Here is a 21,400-nt window from a genome sequence, read left to right on the forward strand (position 1 = left end):
TTTGGGGTGTGCATGCTGGAATTTATATTTGTTACATAAGGAGAACGTATGACTCCCCTCATAAGTATTTGTTTAAACAATAAAGAAAGCAAATATACTGAAGAGCTGGGAGGGTTCTGCCCAGATAGAATTAACAGGAAGCCAAGGGTTTTAAACTTTGTTTCCTACATAATAGATCCACGCTCCCTCTTGAGGATTTAAGTTGGTTTTAATGTAACCAGTGTATACTTGGATAGAATCAAAACAAGTTGTCCCATAATCTGAAGGATGACTTTTCTCTTAAAATCACATGGAGCCTATCATGGGTAAATCTGGCTGCTGGAATAATCCTCCTTCATCCGCTTGTGCCCTTCTTTTCTGGACTTGCAATTCAATAATTGGAATGGGTGGAGAAATACAGCTTTTGGCACTCATATATGCAATTATACAGGCACACAAGAGTGAAATTGTAGGTCTTGGTAAATAATAATTCTGTGTGTTGGGGAGTCAGCATTAACAATGTAGCAAAACCATGGAGGGGTATCTCGAAATATTGTGGGGAATAGGTGACAGTAGTAGCTCTGTGTGCACAGAATCCTAGAGTTGGGAGGGACCCCGAGGGACATCTAGTCCAACCCCCTTGCAATGCAGGAATCTCAGCTAAAACATCCATGACAGATGGCCATCCGACCTCTGCTTAAAAACCTCCAAGGAAGGAGAGTCTGCCACCTTTTGTGGAAGTGTGTTCCACTGTCGAACAGCTCTTACTGTCAGAAAGTTCTTCCTGTTGTTTAGTCAGAATCTCCCTTCTTGCAACTTGAATCCATCGGTTTGGGTCCTAGCCTCTGGAGCAGATGAAAACAAGCTTGAAGAGGGCTGTAATATCTCCTCTCAGTCTCCTCTTTACCAGCAGGATTTTATGGGCTTAGTAGACTGCATGCGAATCAGCCCCGTCACCCAATTTAATAATAATAATAATAATGATGATGATGATAATAATAATAAATTTTATTTATACCCCGCCCTCCCCGGCCAGAGCCAGGCTCAGGGCAGCAAACACCAATAAAATCACAGTAAAAACATAATAGGGGGGAAAGAGAGGGGGGAGGGAAACACAATTTAAAATACAGGTTAAAATGCAATTTAAAATGCAGCCTCATTTTAAAGTAGCCGATAAATCAAGACCATAAGGGGAGGGAAACATAAAGGTCAGACCGAGTCCAAACCAAAGGCCAGGCGGAACAGCTCTGTCTTGCAGGCCCTGCGGAAAGATATCAAATCCCGCAGGGCCCTAGTCTCTTGTGACAGAGCGTTCCAGCAAGTCGGGGCCAGTACTGAAAAGGCCCTGGTCCTAGTTGAGAGCAATCTAACCACTTTGCAACCTGGGACCTCCAAAATGTTGTCATTTGTGGACCTCAAGGTCCTCCATGGGGCATACCAGGAGAGGCGGTCCCATAAGTATGTGGGTCCTAGGCCGCATAGGGCTTTAAAGGTAAAAACCAGAAGAGAGCACAATTTTGCATAGGTTTTGCATTATATGCAAATATATGTCGTCTTTCACAGGGCCTCAAAGATAAACCTCTCACAAGCAATAAGAATGTGAACAGGTGAGGCTTTTCTCAATTATACTTTCATTGTACAAAATACTTTAACCCATTCTATTTCTGCCTACCACCTGGCTGTTAGAGCTAGAAGATGCACTGTTCTCCCCAAGTGCCAACTCTAAGCTGTTCAAAGAACTCAAGTTTCATGAGTTGCAAACCAGGTAGGTAACACTAAGTCAGGGGTAGTGAGCCTTTTGGGCTCCGCACGCCAGATCATTATGAGATCCTAGCCTTGTAGGCCAAACTTGACATGTGGGCAGGGTCTGTCATCACTACGATTGAGTGCTTGAGGCCTTTTTTGGTGCTTTAAAGTGACTTGCTCATGCAGCCGATCCAGCTGGCTTGGCTCTACCGCCCATCAGCTGATGGGTGGTAATGCTGAAGTCTACTTTCCGCAGGCACTGGCTGCACAAGTGAGTTCCTGCAGGGAACTTGCTAGCACATCCAGTTTAGCTGATGGGTGATAAAGCCAAAGACATACATTTCAGGCTCCTGATTGTATTCTGGCAGCTGCACCTCCCCCTGCCCCACACATGACGTATGACATCAAGTTTGAGGCAGGTGGGCATGGCTTGTGGAAAACAGCCAGAGATTCTGCTCCCTTACCGTATGTCTTTCCTCAGTTTGATCTTAGACTGGCAATACCACACTCAGTGGAAGATCAGGCACAGTATTTCACATCGTGGTTGGGGCTGAGCGGGTGCGGCAGGAGATCAAAAAGCATTTAATATTTATAGCAAGATTCAGATGCCAATACTTGGGTAAATTCAAGAGTAAACTGTTAAAAAGTAAGCAGTATAATTGAAAGGCATTGTTGTGGTTATTCATCCTCTTCCTGATAACTACAGCAGTGTTATCTGCACAGGTCAGACAACTGCTCATTCCCCAACCCCTTCTTGTTAACAAAAGGGACTTGAGTCTTTGACATGGATGCCCCCCTTTTTGTGTTTATAGGATCAGGAACAGCCCACTGCAAGAACACATCCATTCTCCTCCCCCCCCCCCATGGGAGGAAATAAGTTAATCACATGCTGCATTTCTAGCTGCATTTCTCAACGAAAAAAGAAAGAGGGAGGGAGAGGGAAGTCCCAATATGCCAAGAGACTTGACGACAACATCGGTCTGCACTGCAGGGTTGTCATATACATTTTGGGCCCCACCCTGGGCCTGCAAAACATTCTTAGTATAGCAACACTCAGCTACTTTGCACGAATGATGTAACCCATGATTTACCCACCACAGCTATTTCTCCCCCACTCCCCCCCAAAAGTATGGTATCATAATGATGGTTTTTATTTGCATTTTATTTGATTTTATAAGTTCAAAGCAGAGTAATATGGGGGGGCTGGGGTGTGACATTAACATATGAGAGTGCTGGAGGTGAATTAGTTAAACTGGTTACCCAATCAGAACCCAGGGGGGTGGAGTCAGAGGGACTATAAAACCAGCTCTGGGAGAGCGAAGGGAGGAGTTTGTTGGGTGGGTGGTTGGAGTGGGATTGAATTGGGATTGAGTCTGTGGGGAGGTTGAGTTAGTGTAGCGAAATAAGCTGAGTCAGGAACAGTTAGGAGCTAGGAAGACAAGTAAATATCTGACAGGTGGTTTAGTGAGTGAGAGCAGGTAGCGGAAGTTATAGGTCTGGATAGGCACCCCATGATTGTAATTGACTGATACCATTTATGAAACCACACGCTTGTTAAACTGCAATAAATAAACAGAAGTTTATGTTCCAATTTAACCCTGACTGGACTCAGTACCAGGTAGGGCCTGGGTGGTGGCAGCGAGAAATAAAGTGGTGGCACAGGAATCAATAGACAGTGAAACATCTGGAGACCCTGTGTGATTGCCACAGGGGGGCATGAAATTAACCCTGTGTTAGAGCAGGAGGTCTTGTCTTTGTTGCTGCCTTTTGCTTTCAGGCGAGTGTGCTATTGCCAGGCCGTTGCTACACATTGATCAATTATTTCTCTGGACAATATTCACCTGTATACCAGGGGAAATTGGGGCTAGGAATGGGCACAGCTTCAGAATGAAGCCCCTTCCCGTTGCTTGGAGAAAACAGATTCCTAGATCATTTAAAGTTATCTGTAGCATTCATCACTCACAGCTCTGACATTGCTCATTGGCCAAAAGAAGTTTGTTTTATAAGGGTTAAAAACCCATGAAGTCGGGTTGTGGTTCCCTTACCAGTACTGGGCCCAGTGCAGCTGCGCCCCAGTCAGTAACTGTAGTACAAGGTTCTAGCGGATTATAGAATAGATGGGTGCAAAGTAAAAGAATCCAGGGTTGTTGATCAAGGCGCTCAGTTAACTTCCCAGTTGCCACTTAGTAATCGGGCAAATGATGCAAATATATCTGAAGAATACACTGCTCCAATGAGGTGAAATGAATGTGAAATCAAATATCTAGTGCTGCTAAGTAAAATCCTGAGTATCTAGTATTATTTGTGTTAAATCATTAAACCCAGAGTTATTAACACCTAAGGGTCTAGCCCAGAGGTTGCCAACTCAGAGCCCCAGATTTTGAACTATTTTTTAAAGCCAATCTGTAGCTTTACCTATTTATTAAACCTAGTGAAGGAAATCAGAGCTGCAAATGGTGAGACATTTGGACACCAAGGCTACAGGAATCCCTGTGGCCCCCAAGAGCTGCTGTTTTCGCATCCCTTCTTGTGCACTTTTCCTGCATCTGTCTCATTTCCTAGGCAGAAATTCAACAGGTTAAACCTTTCCTCATATGTATATAAAATTATGGAAAAAATTCACTGCGATTGTACTTTTTCTAATTTTGTGTTATGCCGTGCCACCCATGGCAGATGTTTTGTGACTGGTGCCCCCAGTGCTGCCTCAAAATCCAAAAAGAGATTGGCGACTCTTGATGTTGCCCCTTATGATCCTACACAGCAATTCCATATTTAACCAGGGCGATGGTGGATGAAACAACAGTATGTGCCATGTTTCGTAGGAAGGGTTGACTGTTGATATATTTCACTGGAAGTTCTCCCTTGCTATTGCTTTCAGATATCTCTTTCCTCCCATTACGCTATTCTTGAAGCACCTAGCCGAAGAGCAGGCACTTTAAAAGCTTTGGATTGCTTCTGTCACAATCATAGACATGTATATTTGCATTCTGTTTCCCTTCCTGGGTGCTATTTTTACTAGGTATCTTTTGGAATGTACGGGCAGAAATTCTTTGGCCACTTTGGATGACGGGGTTTAACGTGGACCAGCCAGACGCTGTCATAAGTACACATGTAATTTTTTTAAAAAAGTGAGGACACGAACTGCAAAGTCTCCCTGTAGCTTTCGGTGCATGACTCAAGCAGCTGGCCCAGTGCAGGTGTAGTTAAGTCAGTGCTAAACCACACCTATGTTTTCCAGTTTGCCCAATGAAAACCACACATTTGTGATGTGTCTTTTTACTCTTGCCTTTCATTTGCTTCTTCTCGTATTAGCTTGCTCGGTAACCAAAGCCAGATTCCAGGTGCATTATTCTATGATCAATCTGTAATCATAGAAACAGAGTTCCTCCTCTTAATTCCTCCGTTGCCAACCATTTCTGGGTGGGTGAATGTCAGTAGCTGTAGTTATTTTTAAATGTGAGAGGTGAGGCTTGTCATGCAAAGCTGAAAAGAGGGCGTTTGTTTGCAGAGCTGACATCAAAGTGTAGATTGCTGCTTACTGGCTGAGCATTTTTGCTTTTGTACCTGGTAATCTTTAACGTGGTCTGTCAGTCACAGAGACCATTGCTTAACCAGAGGATTCATATGAAATATTGCTAGCATTTATGATCCAGAAGATTGGCATTCTGTTTCTCCGCATACTGGACTTTGAAACTTCAGCTAAGCAGCTTGCAATCCTTTCCTTCACGTTGCTCAACTAAGCAATTGCTTTCCACTTCTCTTCACAGGATAATATAAATGTGTTTTTGAAAGCTTGTGAAAATCTTGGATTAAAAGAAGCTCAGCTTTTTCATCCTGGTGACCTTCAAGATCTATCTAATCGAGTTACTGTCAAGTAAGTATCCTGTGTTTTTTATCAGTTGACTTTTAAGAATATTCAAATGTGACTTCTGTGGTGCTGCTGTTCATGTATATAGGGATTTTATATAATGTTTCCTTTGTATGTTCAGCGTGGAAGCTGTCAGGCTTCTTTAGATCTTCAAGCCTGTAAAAGCTGGGATTTAATTTGCGTCCATTTTTCTGGAGCAACTACCTTGGTACATTTTGTTTTTAAGTATTTGCTGACATTTAAAATGTGCCAAGCTGCTTTACTAATTAATGGCTGCATTGCTTGAAGATGCAAAGTCGAATGTTCAACAGTTCTTAAATGTGAAAGTAAAAATGGAAGCCTTCACTATAAGCTTGTAATTACGAGAAGAGTACTCTCTCTGTGTGTTTGCTATGCATGTATGTACCCACCTTTGGTCTAGCATTCAGATCTTGAAAGCTGCTAACTGGAGAGCTGAACCCAAGTGACATACTGTGTTGCCTGTGGATTTTCTGCTAAAATGTTGTGTGATACATTACTAACAGAGGTAATATTGTGTAGTGCAAAGTTGGGCAGACTGCAGGCTTGTCATATATCTACTTCGCTTGTTTTTACTAAACAACACCCCATCCCCAAGTTTTAACAACCAGGAGAAAAGGACATAGATTTAGAATAAAAGAGCTGGGTGCTTCTGAGCATATGCGGAGCATAGGAACTTTTCAGCACCTGAACTGAACTTGTAGTCCTTTCATGAAAAACTCCACTGTTACCCCAAACGTTCTTCTCTTCAGCTACCTAATTCAAGATGAGGAGGAAGCACATTTTTTAAAAAAAATGACATTGTTAAACAATTGTTCACAAAAACCCCTGGTGAGATACTGCAGGTTACCTAGAGATCTACCAGTAGGTCCTCATCTGCCCAGCCTTGTTAAAGTGACTAAGTTTATGTGTTGTGGACTTAGAAGACCTTGATTCCATTTTTCCTAAGCAGTTCATTGATCAAAGGTTGTGTTAAGCTACTAAATCTTGGCCACAGTGACCCGTCTGTAATATCAGGTTGATAACAGTGCCCTGCCATAAAAGCTGATGTATGAATTACTGAAAACAATATATATGAAGCATTTGAGAGTGTTGAGAGTACCATATAATAATGACAATAATAAAGAATAATTTCATTATTCCTGAGGGCAGTCTTTCTCACTATTAGAATAAGTTTGAGAAGTCTTAGTGTGTGCAGTATCAGAGAGAAACTATTCTCATGAAAAGGAAAGCTAAGTACAGTGTGTTCAGGCTATGTATAATTGCTATTATTATAGTCTGTTTCACGAGATAATATAAATGTTAGGTCTTGAACAAATTATTCATTGCTTTCTATAATCTTGGAACTGCCAGAGCTTGCTTTACTATACGGCCAGGAGTTTCACTGAAGACAAAGTCCTTAAAACGTTGCCAAGAATTTTGTCGTTAACAAGTGTTACTAAGGTAAATACAGCATACAGGAAGTGTTTCCTGGGCTGTTAACCTGTGCTAGTGGTTACAGGTTGTGGAGAAGTAGGTAGGGCAGTAATCAACAAGGCAAGAATGCAAGGATTCAGAGAAACCTTTACCCTTGGTCTTTCAGGCCATTTGAGAAGGGCAATATGCGTGTGAATGCAGTTGCCAAGAATGTTAGTTTAAGAATGGTAAACACTGTTGTGAAATCAGCATTACTAAGCCTGCAGCAACCTGAAAACTCTACGAATCAAAACCAGCGCTGCAAAAAACCATTTTGTTGATCGATCGGATGATATGTGTAAGAGGTTATCTCCAGGTGGCCAACCAAGAGAGACTATTGTGCTTCCTGTTCTGAAGGTTGGCTCTCTCTGCTGTAAAGGCAAAGCAACGATTCTGCAGACAAGCTCCCTGACTCTTCTGGAGGCAGTGAATGGGACTGTTCCCTCCATCAGCCTTCCTGGGTCTTGGTGTGCCCCATTCTGAAAAGCATCCTGGTAGTGGTGGAAGAGGTCACATGCATTGTGTTCATTCCTCTTTAGCAAAGGGTTTCCCAAACCTTGTGAGTTCATTGACCCCTTGATAAGCTTATAAAGCTGTCATCGACACTAACCTAAATGTAAATGAAATTAAGTCAAGAAATACCCTCCATTCCTCACTGGCAATGAAGGTGTACTCTATACATGTCCATGCCCTTTGTTTCCGAGGCTCATAGTTCCCAGTTATTATTATTTTTTGAACTGTGTCCTGTAATTACCGCTCACCCATTAAAGCGGTGGGCGGGGTTTGCGACCTGGCGCGGGCTTCTTGAGCCTAGGTGGCACCCCCCTTTTTGCTTGCTGGCTATCGCTACGCCCTCTCCCTGGCTAGCCAATCAGCTGCTGGCTGGGGGGCGGAGCAAGGGCCAGGTAGGGAAGGCTCCAGCCGACCACCTCTCCCTTTCAGTCTCTAGGTCTTTATTCACCCCTTCACAGACCCATTGACACTAGGGGGTCAATACCAAGCACTTTAGGAAGCCCTGCTATAACAGGAGCAGGCTAGGAAAAGGCACATCCTTCTAACTCTGCTGCAAATGCTGTAGAACTGTCCCTTGCGTTTTCTGTTGTCCCACATCCCAAAGAGAGATGAGTTCTGTTACCTCAGCTGTGATTGTCTGGCTGGCTGATTTATCTCTTCCCCCACCTTCTGTGTGTGTGAAGGCAGGAGAGTGAGGGGAAACCAAGCTTGGACTCTGTCATGATACAGATGCTGCCCTTGAGTCCAGAGTCTCTCTCCCCCCACCCGGAGCTTTAAGTATGGAGAATAGAAAGGAAGCAGCTACCATTGATGCCAGCCCATAGCTTGGCAGTAATGGCAATTGCCCCTCCTTCCTGCTGTGTCATGTCTTCTAGGACTTGAAGAGAAATGGAGATCTTCAGGAGTAGGGGGTGGAGGGGAGACTCAGATGAATGGATTGGGGGTGGATGATTGACTTTCGCCTGATTATTTGCAAGGTTTCCCTGGATTCCTTTAAATAAAGTTATAGGAGTTTTCCCTTGTCAAGAAGTGTTATGATACCCCTTCCACTACCACACAAACATTGTATATCGTCATGAATCCTGTGGCCAACATTGTGGCACTTGTCACAGTGGCCTAATGAAACTTAAATAATTCTGTTCATTAATAGTAAAGCTGAGTTCAGTTAATAAACATTTTGTGATTTACTGTTTGTGTACCCGGTTCCTTTTAGGTTTGCAAAGGTATTGATTAGCTTCCTAAAAACAAAAATATACTGCAGCAAAGCAACAATAAACCACACTACTCTACAGTCTACAGTGGTTGTTTTCCTGCTGGAAGGTGACATGAGCTCATCTTCAGCTATAGTCACTAGGATATGTAATAAACTGAAACTGAGATCAGATAGCTTAAAAGGAAACAGTTGTGCAAGATATTCCTTAAGACTATAAGCATGAACTCTAGTCCAAAATGAGCAACAGGGATATGTAGTAATTGGCAGTGAAATTAATGGTGGAATGGTAGCTCAATTTGAGAACTGCTGTTATCATTTTGGTATCTCTTACAGTTCTTGGAGTAAGAACTAACAGACATTATGATGAGCTCGACATCAGACTCACAAATAAATATTATTTTCTTCATTAGTTAAGCTGATTTATAATTACAGCAAACAATGTCTAGTAGCTGCTATCAAATGCAAAACAGCAACAACAATGCACTACAATTAACAATTAATGATTTGTGCAAAGATTGTTTGCACAACCTGGACTAAGGCAAATAAATATATAATCAGCAGTGGACTAGTCCCAACACGAGACAATTACCTTCAGTTATTGACAGATCATACTATCAATGAAAACATCATTACCCAAGGGACACTACCTCCTGAGAAGATTCTTTGTCCTGGTCCTAGAGAAACAAAAGCACTATCACAGCTCCCATTAACTTAATTAGAATTTGCACAGCATCATGATGTATGTATGAGAAGTCGTGTGAGAAAATGACATGTCTGTTTCTCTTAATTGGAGCTTTCAAGCATGTCACAAACCTGTCTGGTGTTCAGCTTTAAATCATGATTTAAATTGGAGGGAGGGACAGTTACATACGAAATACCCATTTTAGAGTAACACCACATCCAAACCATACTTTTAAACATTCTTATACACCTCTAACAGTTATGGCTACCCCCAATTAATCCTACGAACTGTAGTTTGTAAAGGGTGCTGAGAGTTTTTAGGAGAGTGTTAACCAATATCAGTTCACAGTACTTTACACAGTACACTTTTCATAAGTGCGTTTAAGCATATAAAGGAGCATTAGACTTTGGAATTTAAGTTGAACGTTTCTTATGAGACAAACATTGTTTTCTTAAACTAGTGTTTGCAAGTGTATTTGTAGCGGACTGTTCATAATGGTGTTCAGAACCAGTTATTTTCGGCTTCAAAGAGTCTTCAGTGCAGCTGTGAGTTTCAGCGTAGAGGCTAAAGGCAGGACTCCTTCCTAAATGCTACCTAGGCAGGTAGTTATGTTTGGAGAGTTGGGTGGCAAACAGCTAATGTATATTCTCAACCCCTGGAGGGGAGATTGAGAACTTCTACACCAATTGCTGCCTTTTCAAGTATTAGGATTGGAACTATATAAACACTGAAATTCAGTAAGTATGTGTTTAGTCATTTGGGAGAATGCCTAGATTTTGAACTACTGAAAATAGTGTATAATTATTTTATTGGGACATGTTTTCTGCACGGTGGGTGGGGGGGAGTTGAGTCTGAATCTCTGCTTCTGTAGGAAGTAAATGTGCTTTAAGGTCAGCCGAGAATATTATAGGGTGCAATGTGAAACTCTTGCTAAAAATACTTGCAGTAGCATGGGTAGAGCTAAACAGTACATTTCAGACTCTTTAATTCTTCCTGTGACGCACAGTTTGGAAGTTTCAATGCCTTGTTATGTTTTAAAATTGAGACTTTTATAAATATCGAAACCATAGATTTGGAAACACTGGTATTGTGTAGTTCTGGAAAGAAAACTCACAGTAGAAATCCTTACATAAATCTGCTTTGTAGAAATTCTCTTTTTTATAGATTGAAAAATGGATCTATCTATGGACTGTAAAAATGGAAATAGATATTATACCCTTGCTTAGGTATATTTACTTACACACGTCTTACTGGATGCAATAGTATTTAATGCCTACAAACATCTGGTTCAGGCACAAGGGTCATTTAACCCTGTGCGTTGTTCCCATAGTTACCACCCAGATGCTTATGGGAAATCAGCAAGCAGAACATAAGTGCAACAGCAACTTCCCCTCTTGAGAGTCCCAGCAACCAGAATACGGAGGCATATGCTTCTGACAGTGAAGGGTAGCACACAGTCATCATGACCACAAGCTATTGATAACCTCACCCTCCCTGAATGCGTCTAATCCCTTTTTAAAGCTATCCAAGTTTCTGGCAATCAGTACCTCTTGAATTTTATTCAGAGTAGACCCATTAAAATTAATGGCCCTAACCAGTGCTTTTTCCCAGGGGGGTACTCAAAGGTATGCACTACTGGCCCCTCTTTTGTTGTTGTTAAAAAGTGTAACACTCTAGTGATGGAAAGCATTGGGCATATAAGAGTTATATTATAATGCACCTTTCATATATCAAATGTGGAATCATGCGGTATGATAGGTTATCTTCTGGAATTTAAGGATTGTGTGTGTTTAATCTGTTATGATATATTAGGGTTTTTGTTGATGTTAATTATAGCATAATGCTAATTTAAAAAAAATACAAACAATAACCTGTAAATCTCATTAAGTAAGCCAGCTAACAGAGTTGTACGGTGAAGAATAATCTAGTTGCCTGTATGCTGCTAAACCAAAACAGAATTAGAACTTCATTTTTGAGGGCAAACACAGTTAAGATCCTACCTAAGCTTATTCAAATGGAAAAGGACAACAGGCTTGTAAGGCTTCTAGCATTCGCAGGACCCAGGAGGACTGGATTCATTCTGTCCAAATTTCAGGAATATTTCTTACTGCTTACCTCACAGACATTTCCGTTTCTGGCATCTCTGTGTTTCTGAACCAAGCAAGATTATTGAGTTAGTGGTTGTTGGTTATACTATGTGTTGCTGAGAAGCAGCAGCATGTACTGCAAAATTTTAAGTATTGTATGTACTAAAAGGCTAAATGCTGATAAGCGGGTTCAGTGCCAACAGAGATGCTTTATTTGTCACATTGTTATAACAATCTGTAGAAAGCAAAACAAATCAGATTTGTATCTTTTAAAAATAATAATAATGTCCTTACTGGCATCACTGGTCTGAAATGCACATGTTCACCAGCAGACCTGTAGCAGATAAGTTTCCAGCAAAAGAAAGAAGAATAAAGACCTCCCCTAAAAGTCTAGAAATAAATTTGTTGGTTTTTTTAAAAAACCCGCCCCCAAAAGTGTGGCACTCACTATAACAACTTCATGGTGAGTACCAGCACCTATTTTTCTAGGGAAAGAATAAGACCTAACTTATTCACGTTCATTAATTTCAGCGGGTCTACTCCTGAGTAAAACTGAAGTAAATACCACCCTATAATTTACATATGTGATGTATGAAGCACTTCCAACATTCAGCTTTGTTACATAGCCCTGGGTTTGGATAGTATGAGAGATAGAGGAAAAATCTGAGGTGGGCAAAGGATTGTAATATTCTAGTTTGTGCAGCTTCAGGTGTGCGTAATGGTACATATCTGAGTTAAGCATTTATGTCCTTCTCGAGTCATGTCGTATAGTTTTGGGCATTTCTTAAATAGTATTATTTCTTATATACCGGTAAGTGCTTGTAGGTTTCATGTGTTGCCTCCCCATTAGTTTTATTCTCACATCCCTATCATTACAGGTGTATGATAACCTGAGTTCAGTCCTCCTTGAAATTTTGTGGTGCCTTTATCCTCCTGATTCACCACAGCTTCCTAGTGGAGTCAGATGTGACCTCAGTTTTGGCAATAGATACACAGAGGCGAGATCCCATTGGCATTAATGGTGGTCTTGTTCAGCCTAAACTTCAACAATATCACTAGATCAGGGAATGCTAACCTTTTTAGAGTTCCCTCCCTAATATCAGCCGCAAGAGTCTAGATAGTATCCACCAGGTTTAGATGCCTGAAATGCCCCAAACTGGGAACAAATTGTTGGCTTACTTCATCCAGAGTTGTTTGACTGTTTATACTTGAGATGAGCATTCTGGTTTAAATTAAGAAAGATGAACTGGGGATTTAACTTGGAATATCAGAGCCTTAACTTATGCCAAAGAATGTGAAGGTTTGGTTATATAACAAGAATTTAAATTAAAATGGCCATGTGTGAATTAGTGAAGGTTAAAGTGTTCTTCCTGGTAAACGTTTAATATAAAAGCGGCATATTTTTATAGCACCGCTAAGTTACTGGTCAAAAGATAAGGTGCTGTAATAACCCTGGGTGTAATTGCAAACAAGCGATAATACTGTACTTGAACAACCGAAGAACAGCATAAGAAGAACATTTGCAAAGTTAAATTGAAAAAAGCAATCTGAGTGACATTCCTTTTTTTGCTTTCTTCCTACGTATGACAAATTAAATTACAAAACTCTGCAGCATCCGTAACTATAAAGAATAATACTGAATCTTAAATATTTACATAACTATGTAAAAATAAAATGAAGTGGAGTGAGATTACTAAAGCATAGCAAAGCAAAGCTTCTGAGTGAATAAACATATCAACAGCTACATAAACCATTCAAACATAGTATCTTTGAATACTTCTGCCCCATGACTATTATTTACCCATGTATTAGAGATGTAGCATAAGCACTTGCCTGCTCTATGGGATCATCAGATTAGCTGTATAAGTCAGTAGCTAAACATAGTGCAATGCTTTTAGAACGTTAAACATTTGGGTGCATTGGAAATAACTGATATTTACCTTGGGGGGGGGCATGTGCTTGCCATATGGCTATACAGCTATTATTGAACAGTACTTTAAACTTGTGGTTCATTGGCACTGAGTGAAACAGAAGTTTAAGAGCTCACTTGAAAAGCTTTCCTGGAGGCCTGCTCTTTTAGGAAGTATGTATTTTATTTTCCTTAGCAAAGGGGGGGGGAAAACAATTTTCACCTGGTATAGTTCAGCTGTATGCGGGGGGGGGGGGATAAAACTCTCCCCAACTCATGACTATATTAACAATGAACTTTAATACAGGCAGAATATAATCATGAGTGCAGATTGGTGAGTACAGTGAAGTACTTCCCTTCTAAAGTTGCTCTATAAACCCTAGCTGTTTTTTTTCCAGAAGGAAAAAATAAGATGGGCCCAAAATAGCACGTGGTTGACACACACACACCCTCCATCCCGGAAATGATCTGCTCAGAAACATGCTGGAAATTTTTTGTGTGTGACAGAGAGATTGCTTGGCTTTTTTATGGTGGCTATTAGTACAGTGGTACCTTGGGAAAAGGACACGGGTGGCACTGTGGGTTAAACCACAGAGCCTAGGACTTGCCGATCAGAAGATCGGCGGTTCGAATCCTCGTGGCGGGGTGAGCTCCCGTTGCTCAGTCCCTGCTCCTGCCAACCTAGCAGTTTGAAAGCACAAAGTGCAAGTAGATAAATAGGTACCGCTCCGGCGGGAAGGTAAACGGCGTTTCTGTGCGCTGCTCTGGTTCTCCAGAAGCAGCTTAGTCATGCTGGCCACATGACCCGGAAGCTGTTCGCCGGCTCCCTCGGCCAATAAAGCGAGATGAGCACTGCAACCCCAGGGTCGGTCACGACTGGACCTAATGGTCGGGGTCCCTTTACCTTTACCTTGGATTAAGAACTTAATTCATTCTGGAGGTCCGTTCTTAACCTGAAACTGTTCTTAACCTGAAGCACCACTTTAGCTAATGGGGCCTCCCGCTGCCGCCACTGCGCAATTTCTCTTCTCATCCTGAAGCAAAGTTCTTAACCCGAGGTACTATTTAGCGTAGTCTGTAACCCTGAAGCGTCTGTAACCTGAAGCGTATGTAACCCAAGGTACCACTGTATATATTTAGTAAGCGGTCTCTGAAGTGGGAAGAGGAAAATAAGATGAACACAATCCCACTTTGAAGGTGGGAGACAAAAGAAGTGCCGTGGTTAGGACAGACTTACTTATGTAGACCTGAAAATAAGTGGGTTGGTTATAGGTTCATAGAACCATAGAATTGTAGAGCTGGAAGGGAACCCACTGGTCATCTAGTCCAACCCCCTTGCAATGCAGGAATCTCAGCTAGATACTACATGACAGATGGCCATCCAACTTCTGCTTAAAAACTTTCAGTGAAGGAGAGTCCAGCACCTCTTGTGGAAGTGTGTTCCACTGTCGAACGGCTCTTACTGTCAGAAAGTTCTTCCTGTTGTTTAGTGGGAATCTCCCTTCTTGTAACTTGAATCCTATGGTTCAGGTACTACCCTCCAGAACAGGAGCTTCCTCCATCTTTCATGTGACAGCCCTTTACATATTTGAAGATCATTTATGTTCCCCTGAAAATAAGAAGGTTGGTTATAGGCTTCCTAGAAATGTAGTGGGATAACATCCTACCCTATTTCGATCACCGATAGTAGTATTTCAGAATTTTTCTCTTGCTGGCTCCAAATACTAGAAGGTTTCTATTTCTGGAATGGTTTTGTATTTGTGCATGATGTGTTTTACATTGTGGTAAGAGGCTTTCCTGTGGTATGTTTGTAGCCACAATTCTAATAGTAATTTCAGCCTTTACATTGCATAATTATGAACTCGAAATGGAACATTCTCCATGAACATTGCTTTCAAAACGTAAAGTCTTATCCTTTGTTACAGTATGTGATGGCTGCTGCTGAGTCATTTTTATACATGCCCTTGTGCTCATTTCCTCCCCAGGGTTGTATCCTCACATGGAGTTTTTGAGGCCTATTTGTGAAATTCTTATGGATGACTCACTGGGTAATATCAGTTTCACACAGTCTGAATAAGTTGAAAACTATGCAGGCAACGGTATCGTTGGTGTTCCACCACATGGTTGAATAATTTGAATGGCCATATTTGCATACAGTATGCTGTCGGTCTTGGTACGAGAGTCTCATTGGGTGAAATGGTAAGATACCTGTATATATGCGGAAGGATCTGTATAATGAGAGGGAAATATTATCCAATTCCCAAAAAATAAATTAAAAGGTGGCCTTGTATTCTGTTTCTAATACTAGCTGGAATAGTCCACATAGTATATAGGATATTTTTGGAAGTCTCCTAAAGCTTTGGGCAGGCGTGCTCCAAGAAATATTGTAAATACATGAATTAAAGGTGTTGTGTCTGGTGGTCAGACCAGAAACTCTCAGCTCTAGAATCAATTAATGACCTGATTCAGACATAAAGAAAAAATAATGTGGTTGTGTCCAAATGGTTTTTTTAAACAGACAAACAAAAATGAACAAAAAGCAGAGAAATAAACTTTTGGCCTACGTATACAAAAAAAAAAGCCAGTTCTGTGGATTTTTATTCTAACAGCTATTTGAGAGGTGATAGAATGGGGGGGGGTCTGGAAGGGGGCACTATAGTATGCCAAGTCCCTGCCTAATCCTATCAGCTTCATATTGTGAAATTCAGCATCATTTAACTTAAAGGGGGTGCGGTTGGAGGCAGAGGAAGTTAAGCTTTCATTACAATGACTCTGAGAGTCCTTTCAGTGCAGAAAGAAGAGAAACAGAGGAAGAGGAAGGGTGGCAGGAAAGCCCATGAATCGTGGCTGCTTCTACGGAACTTTCCCATTCTCTATTTCAGTGTTTCCCAAACGTTTTTGGGCAACGGCACACCTGTGTACTAAAAAAAAATCTCGCGGCACACCACCATTAAAGCCCCGCCCCGTGACGTCAGCGCGCAGCGTCACGCCGGGAGGGACGCACAAAAGTGAACGTTTTTTCCCTCGGCAGCTCCTCTCAGCTGCGCTCAATCCGCCTCGGAGCGCAGGAGCGATGCCTCTCTCTGGCTCTCCCTCCGCGCAGGCTGAGGGAGGGAGGGAGGGGCGCGTGTGACCCGTCTCTGCTGGGAGACCAAACCCAGCGAGACAGAGTCGCGCGGAGGCGCCCAGGCATCGCTGCCGGCTGCGAGGAGGAGCGCCAGGCAGCAGCAGGAGGCGCGGCCTCTCCTCGCCGCCCCCGCCCCGCCTCTCGCCGCCCGACTCGCCCGCCTCCCTCCAGGCATCTCGCGGCACACCAGCCGGTGTCTCACGGCACACTCGTGTGCCGGGGAACACCGGTTGGGAAACACTGCTATTTTAACAAAAAAGAAAAAGGAAAAAGAGAGACAAACGTTTTACTTTACCGGGGCAGAAGAACAGCTTCTTATCAGCTGCCAATGGAGCTATGCTAGTTAAACGTGCTAGGAGAGGCAAGCTGCAATCCTTTCAAATGCACTGGTTGCCATTGCCCCAGGGAAGTAGTTGTCCTAGCACAAAAGCACAACTCTGCCCACTGCTAGAAGGACCCAGGTTTGCAGCAAAACTAAAACTTTCAGGGCTCTTCCAGGTGACCTGTTTACCCAGTGTTCATTCTTCCTTGTTTGCACAAAGCTGTGTCCAGTCTTTCCTGAGCATTACTTTTGATTTGTTTACAGGGTAGTTTTGTGACAATGAGCATTCATTCTGTGTTGCTTGTGGGGTGCTTAACCCACACATATCATTGCATTTCCTCATCCCTTTGTAAACCACCAAAAACCATGGCGACATCAATGATTTCTGGAACCTGGAAGTGGCCATATTTCAGAGCAGCATGGAAGCTCTGTCGCAGGAACAAGAGAAGAGAGTGAATAGGAAACTCTGTGATTCATCAGTACAGCTACTGCAGCTCTGCTGAGTGGGCAGACATCTATGTTTCTCTTCTTAGATTGAAGCCATCTGGCAGCCACAGTTTTTCAGCATAAGAAGAAAGAGCAGTCTGCCAGAATCTGGCCTTGAGGCATCAAACAGGAATCCAGCTGGAAAGGGTTTTACTTTGGTGGTGAGCTGGAGGGGGGGCAGGAATAGCAGCAAGCAGTGGGCCAGTGGGAGTGGGCAGGCAAAGCTCTGCCACTTCTTCAATATGCTGCCTGAAGCAAGGGACTCATCTTCCCTCATGGTAGGGTCGGTGACATGAAAAGTTAATGTGTGGTGACTGACGAGTAATGTGTTTCTCTCTCTGAAAACTATAACACAGCAATCAACATGCACATGTGAGTTGGATCTAGGACTATAGAGACTCTGAATTAGAGACTTGTTGGCATCTGTCTGTCTCTGGAGACAGTGGAAGAGTGTGTCGTCAGGGGTAAAGTCAAACTGTTAGACAGTTAATGCACGTGCTGTGGCTGTAGAGACCAGTACAGGAGAGACATGTTTTATTGCAGGTGGTGCAGATGAAGGTGTCTGGTGTTGCTGCTACAGGTTCACCATAGCATTAGAGACTGCTTTGTCATATATAGAGACTGTGACATATACAGGGGCTCGATGACTGAGTGCTTTTGGGTGTATTCTTAATTTCTATTTAGTCATTTATTAAATTGGATGCACAACATGCTGTTTGCTGTGGCTGTATTTTACTGATCCTCCTTCATCGTCTCTGGGTTTTTAGAAACCTGTCAAACTAGTCTCAAGTTAGTTTGGGTCATCCACACTGAGCCAAGAGTGGTTCCTTGTCTGCTTGTGTTTTGCCCAGCAATACCAGTCAAAACTTCTAGGAAGCATTTCTCTTTTTTAAAATTAAGAATCCAAGGCTATACAAAATCCACGGAGTTCCATCCTAGTTGGAGACTTGATCAGATGCCATGCAAGGGATTGCATTAAATTGTCCATATGCATCCCAGTGTTGAAATATTTGTCTGTCTGTGCCAGGAGCAGGAATGTCTTATGACCTTGACAAGCTTGAATTAGATTTTATTCACAAGATTCAGAGATAATTAGATTTGGTAGTCTGAATCCTATGCCCCTTATTATGAAATAGTATAGTCAGTTTCATTGTAATATAGCAATCAGTCATAATACACTAAATGTTAACTGTAAACAGTTGGAAGGCAACAACTTTGCATGTTCTGAAACAGTTTGAGTTTCATGTTGGATGGCAAACACTTGAACTTTGTTTCCTACTGAAACACTTACACCTTGTCAGACTTCTTAAGCACATTTTCATTGTTTTTGTTGATTTCTAAAATATGCCTTTGATTCTGACCCTCGGCAGCATTTGTGAAATTACAGTTTTGAGTATTGACATATGGGTTACAATATGAGTTTTAACTCTGGGACATCTTTATAAATTAGCATTGGTCGCAACTGACCGCTAACACCATGCCGATTACAAGCTTGAGGTGGTGGTGGTAAAACAAGCATGTTTAGTTGCTCTCCCTTTTAGTTTCTTTTAAAAATATATAGTAGAGGGTGTTTTTTTTAAAAAAAATAATTAAAAAAAGGATGGTTGTTGCTTCCCAGTTAAAGTGGGCAATAAAAAGATTTCCAGCCTCCTTTGATATTCTGGTTTCCTGTACTAGGTAGCAGAGCCGTAGCTAGGGGGTGGTGAGGTGGGCCCCCACCAGGGGTGCAGGCGAGGGGGCAAAATCGGCTTAAAATATGTCCATAAATAAAATTTTTGATTATTGCTTCATAAGAAAAGGTTTTAAATAGAGAGTGAATGGAATGGGTGGAAAGGGGGGTTGGAGGAGAGGCGGACAGAAAAGCTAATTTGTCCATGGCTAGGGGGCGCAATCTGGACAGTTCTATCAGGGCCGCAAGATCACCTTTGAAATGCATTTTCTTCATCTCTTGTACCCCAGTTTTGTTTTCCAGAGTTCAGGTTAATGGTTTAAAGTACAAACAAGTACCATATTCACTGATAGAATGCTTAATAATAATAATAATAATAATAATAATAATAATAATAATAATTATTTATTATTTATACCCCGCCCATCTGGATGGGTTTCCCCAGCCACTCTGGGCGGCTTCCAACAGAACACTAAAATACAATAACCTATTAAACATTAAAAGCTTCCCTAAACAGGGCTGCCTTCAGATGTCTTCTAAAAGTCTGGTAGTTGTTTTTCTCTTTGACATCTGGTGGGAGGGCATTCCACTGGGCGGGTGCCACTACCGAGAAGGCCCTCTGCCTGGTTCCCTGTAACTTGACTTCTCGTGACGAGGGAACCGCCAGAAGGCCCTTGGTACTGGATCTCAGTATCCGGGAGACGCTCCTTCAGGTATACTGGACCAAGGCCGTTTAGGGCTTTAAAGGTCAGCACCAATTGATGATCTCTCCCAACGGCTGCATGTAGATGTTGAAAAGCATGGGGGAGAGAACCCTGAGGCACCCCACAAGTGAGAGCCCAGGGGTCTGAACACTCATCCCCCCCCCCACTTTCTGAACACGGCCCAGGAGGAAGGAGCGGAACCGCTGTATGACAGTGCCCCCAGCTCCCAGCCCCTGTAGACGGTCCAGAAGGATGTTCTGGTCGATGGTTTGAATGGATTGTTGTACTCCAGTTGTATAAAAGAAAGAAAACTGGTTCATTCTGTCATAGAACCGTGTCAAGGCAGGATTCTGCTGTAATTAAAATGATCAAAATACATACATTCAGGTACGTGTAGAGGGACAGCCCAAGACATTTTGTTGCCTAAGGCAGAGTAACAAATGATGTGTATTCATACCCCATCAAGGTACATAACATCTAAGGCCAGCCAAGTTATTTTGGCACCTGAAGCAGAAAATCCCAGAATGACTTTGCCATAAAAATACAATATCTGGGTGTCCCTTCATGACACCCAAAATCAGTTGCCTAACATTGGAATAGAAACTGTATGCATTATCCCACTTATTTTAGCTATGTAACATGAATAAGCACAAATAGCATTTTGAAACCTCATAGCAGAAGGAATGAATCTCTTCCCAACAAAGTTAAGTAGGCATAAAATTAGATGCACCCACTAATGAAATAGTTATCTGTTCCTGACATCTTGAGTAGTTTTAACCACTCTTTGTTCTTTCCACTCTTTGGATTTCAGTCTGCTTTTTGGCATTTAGAAAAAAATTGTCAAGTTCTGCAGACTTACAGGCCATAATTTGTAATGTCTAGTTCTTCTTCTTTCTCTACCCTGTTGGATAAAATGGATGGTTTGAACATAACATTTCCCCCTTATTTTTCTCTTTGTTTTTAAATCAATGACATCTCTGTTGCCTTTCGTACAAACTGATGGAATATCTGCTTTTAGTTTCTTGAGCACATTAAAGTTGAACAATGTCTAAGTTTATACTTTTTGTATAAACTTAGAATGCTTTCGTATTATTAAAGCATACAATTTATTGATATTTTTGTATGTGACCCTGCTGCACATAACAACACAAACTTCATTGCAGTTACCTAACATACAAAATCAATTCCTTTTTTTGAGACTGCAGCTTTTGGAGAGAGAAACGACCTATACATCTTAAAAATAAGAAGCATGCTAGGCTGCCTGCTGTTGCACAGTCTTTATTTGTTGTCTTTTTCATTCCTTGTGTAATCTAGTTAAACAACTTGCTATGTTAACTGGGAGGAAGTGAGAATTATTCCATAGTTTCAGGGTGTGGGGTTTCATTTGTTCCTCATGTATGTGGGGTGATGGGAAGATTCTGATCAAATTGCAACACTCTTAACAAGCTAAAACAAGCAGGAAGACAAAAGTCCAATATAAAAAATCAACTACTATACCAACATAGTATTGACATATTTAAAATATGAAATGCAGCTTTGACAGGAAAGGCTATGCTGAGAGCCAAAGTCTGCATGTTTATTTAAAAAAAACTGTACCCCACTTTTCACCATATGGGTCCCAA

At 41.9% G+C, this 21,400-nt stretch overlaps 1 protein-coding gene across 11 annotated transcripts in view; it reads left to right on the forward strand.

The window, feature by feature from the left end:
• Window positions 1–21,400, forward strand: part of LMO7 (LIM domain 7) — a 148,682-nt gene that overhangs the window by 64,782 nt on the left and 62,500 nt on the right. For 10 of the 11 annotated variants that reach the window (XM_081198243.1, XM_081198239.1, XM_081198242.1 and 7 more), the window contains one exon: window positions 5,493–5,599. In XM_081198243.1, the coding sequence (XP_081054369.1) occupies window positions 5,493–5,599 (107 nt within the window). Of the gene's footprint in view, window positions 1–5,047; window positions 5,067–5,492; window positions 5,600–21,400 lie in introns of those variants that run through there. The other variant, XM_081198247.1, reaches the window with a different exon arrangement.

Source organism: Podarcis bocagei (genome assembly GCF_964188305.1).
Source record: "Podarcis bocagei genome assembly, chromosome: 6".
NCBI classification, from domain to species: domain Eukaryota; kingdom Metazoa; phylum Chordata; class Lepidosauria; order Squamata; family Lacertidae; genus Podarcis; species Podarcis bocagei.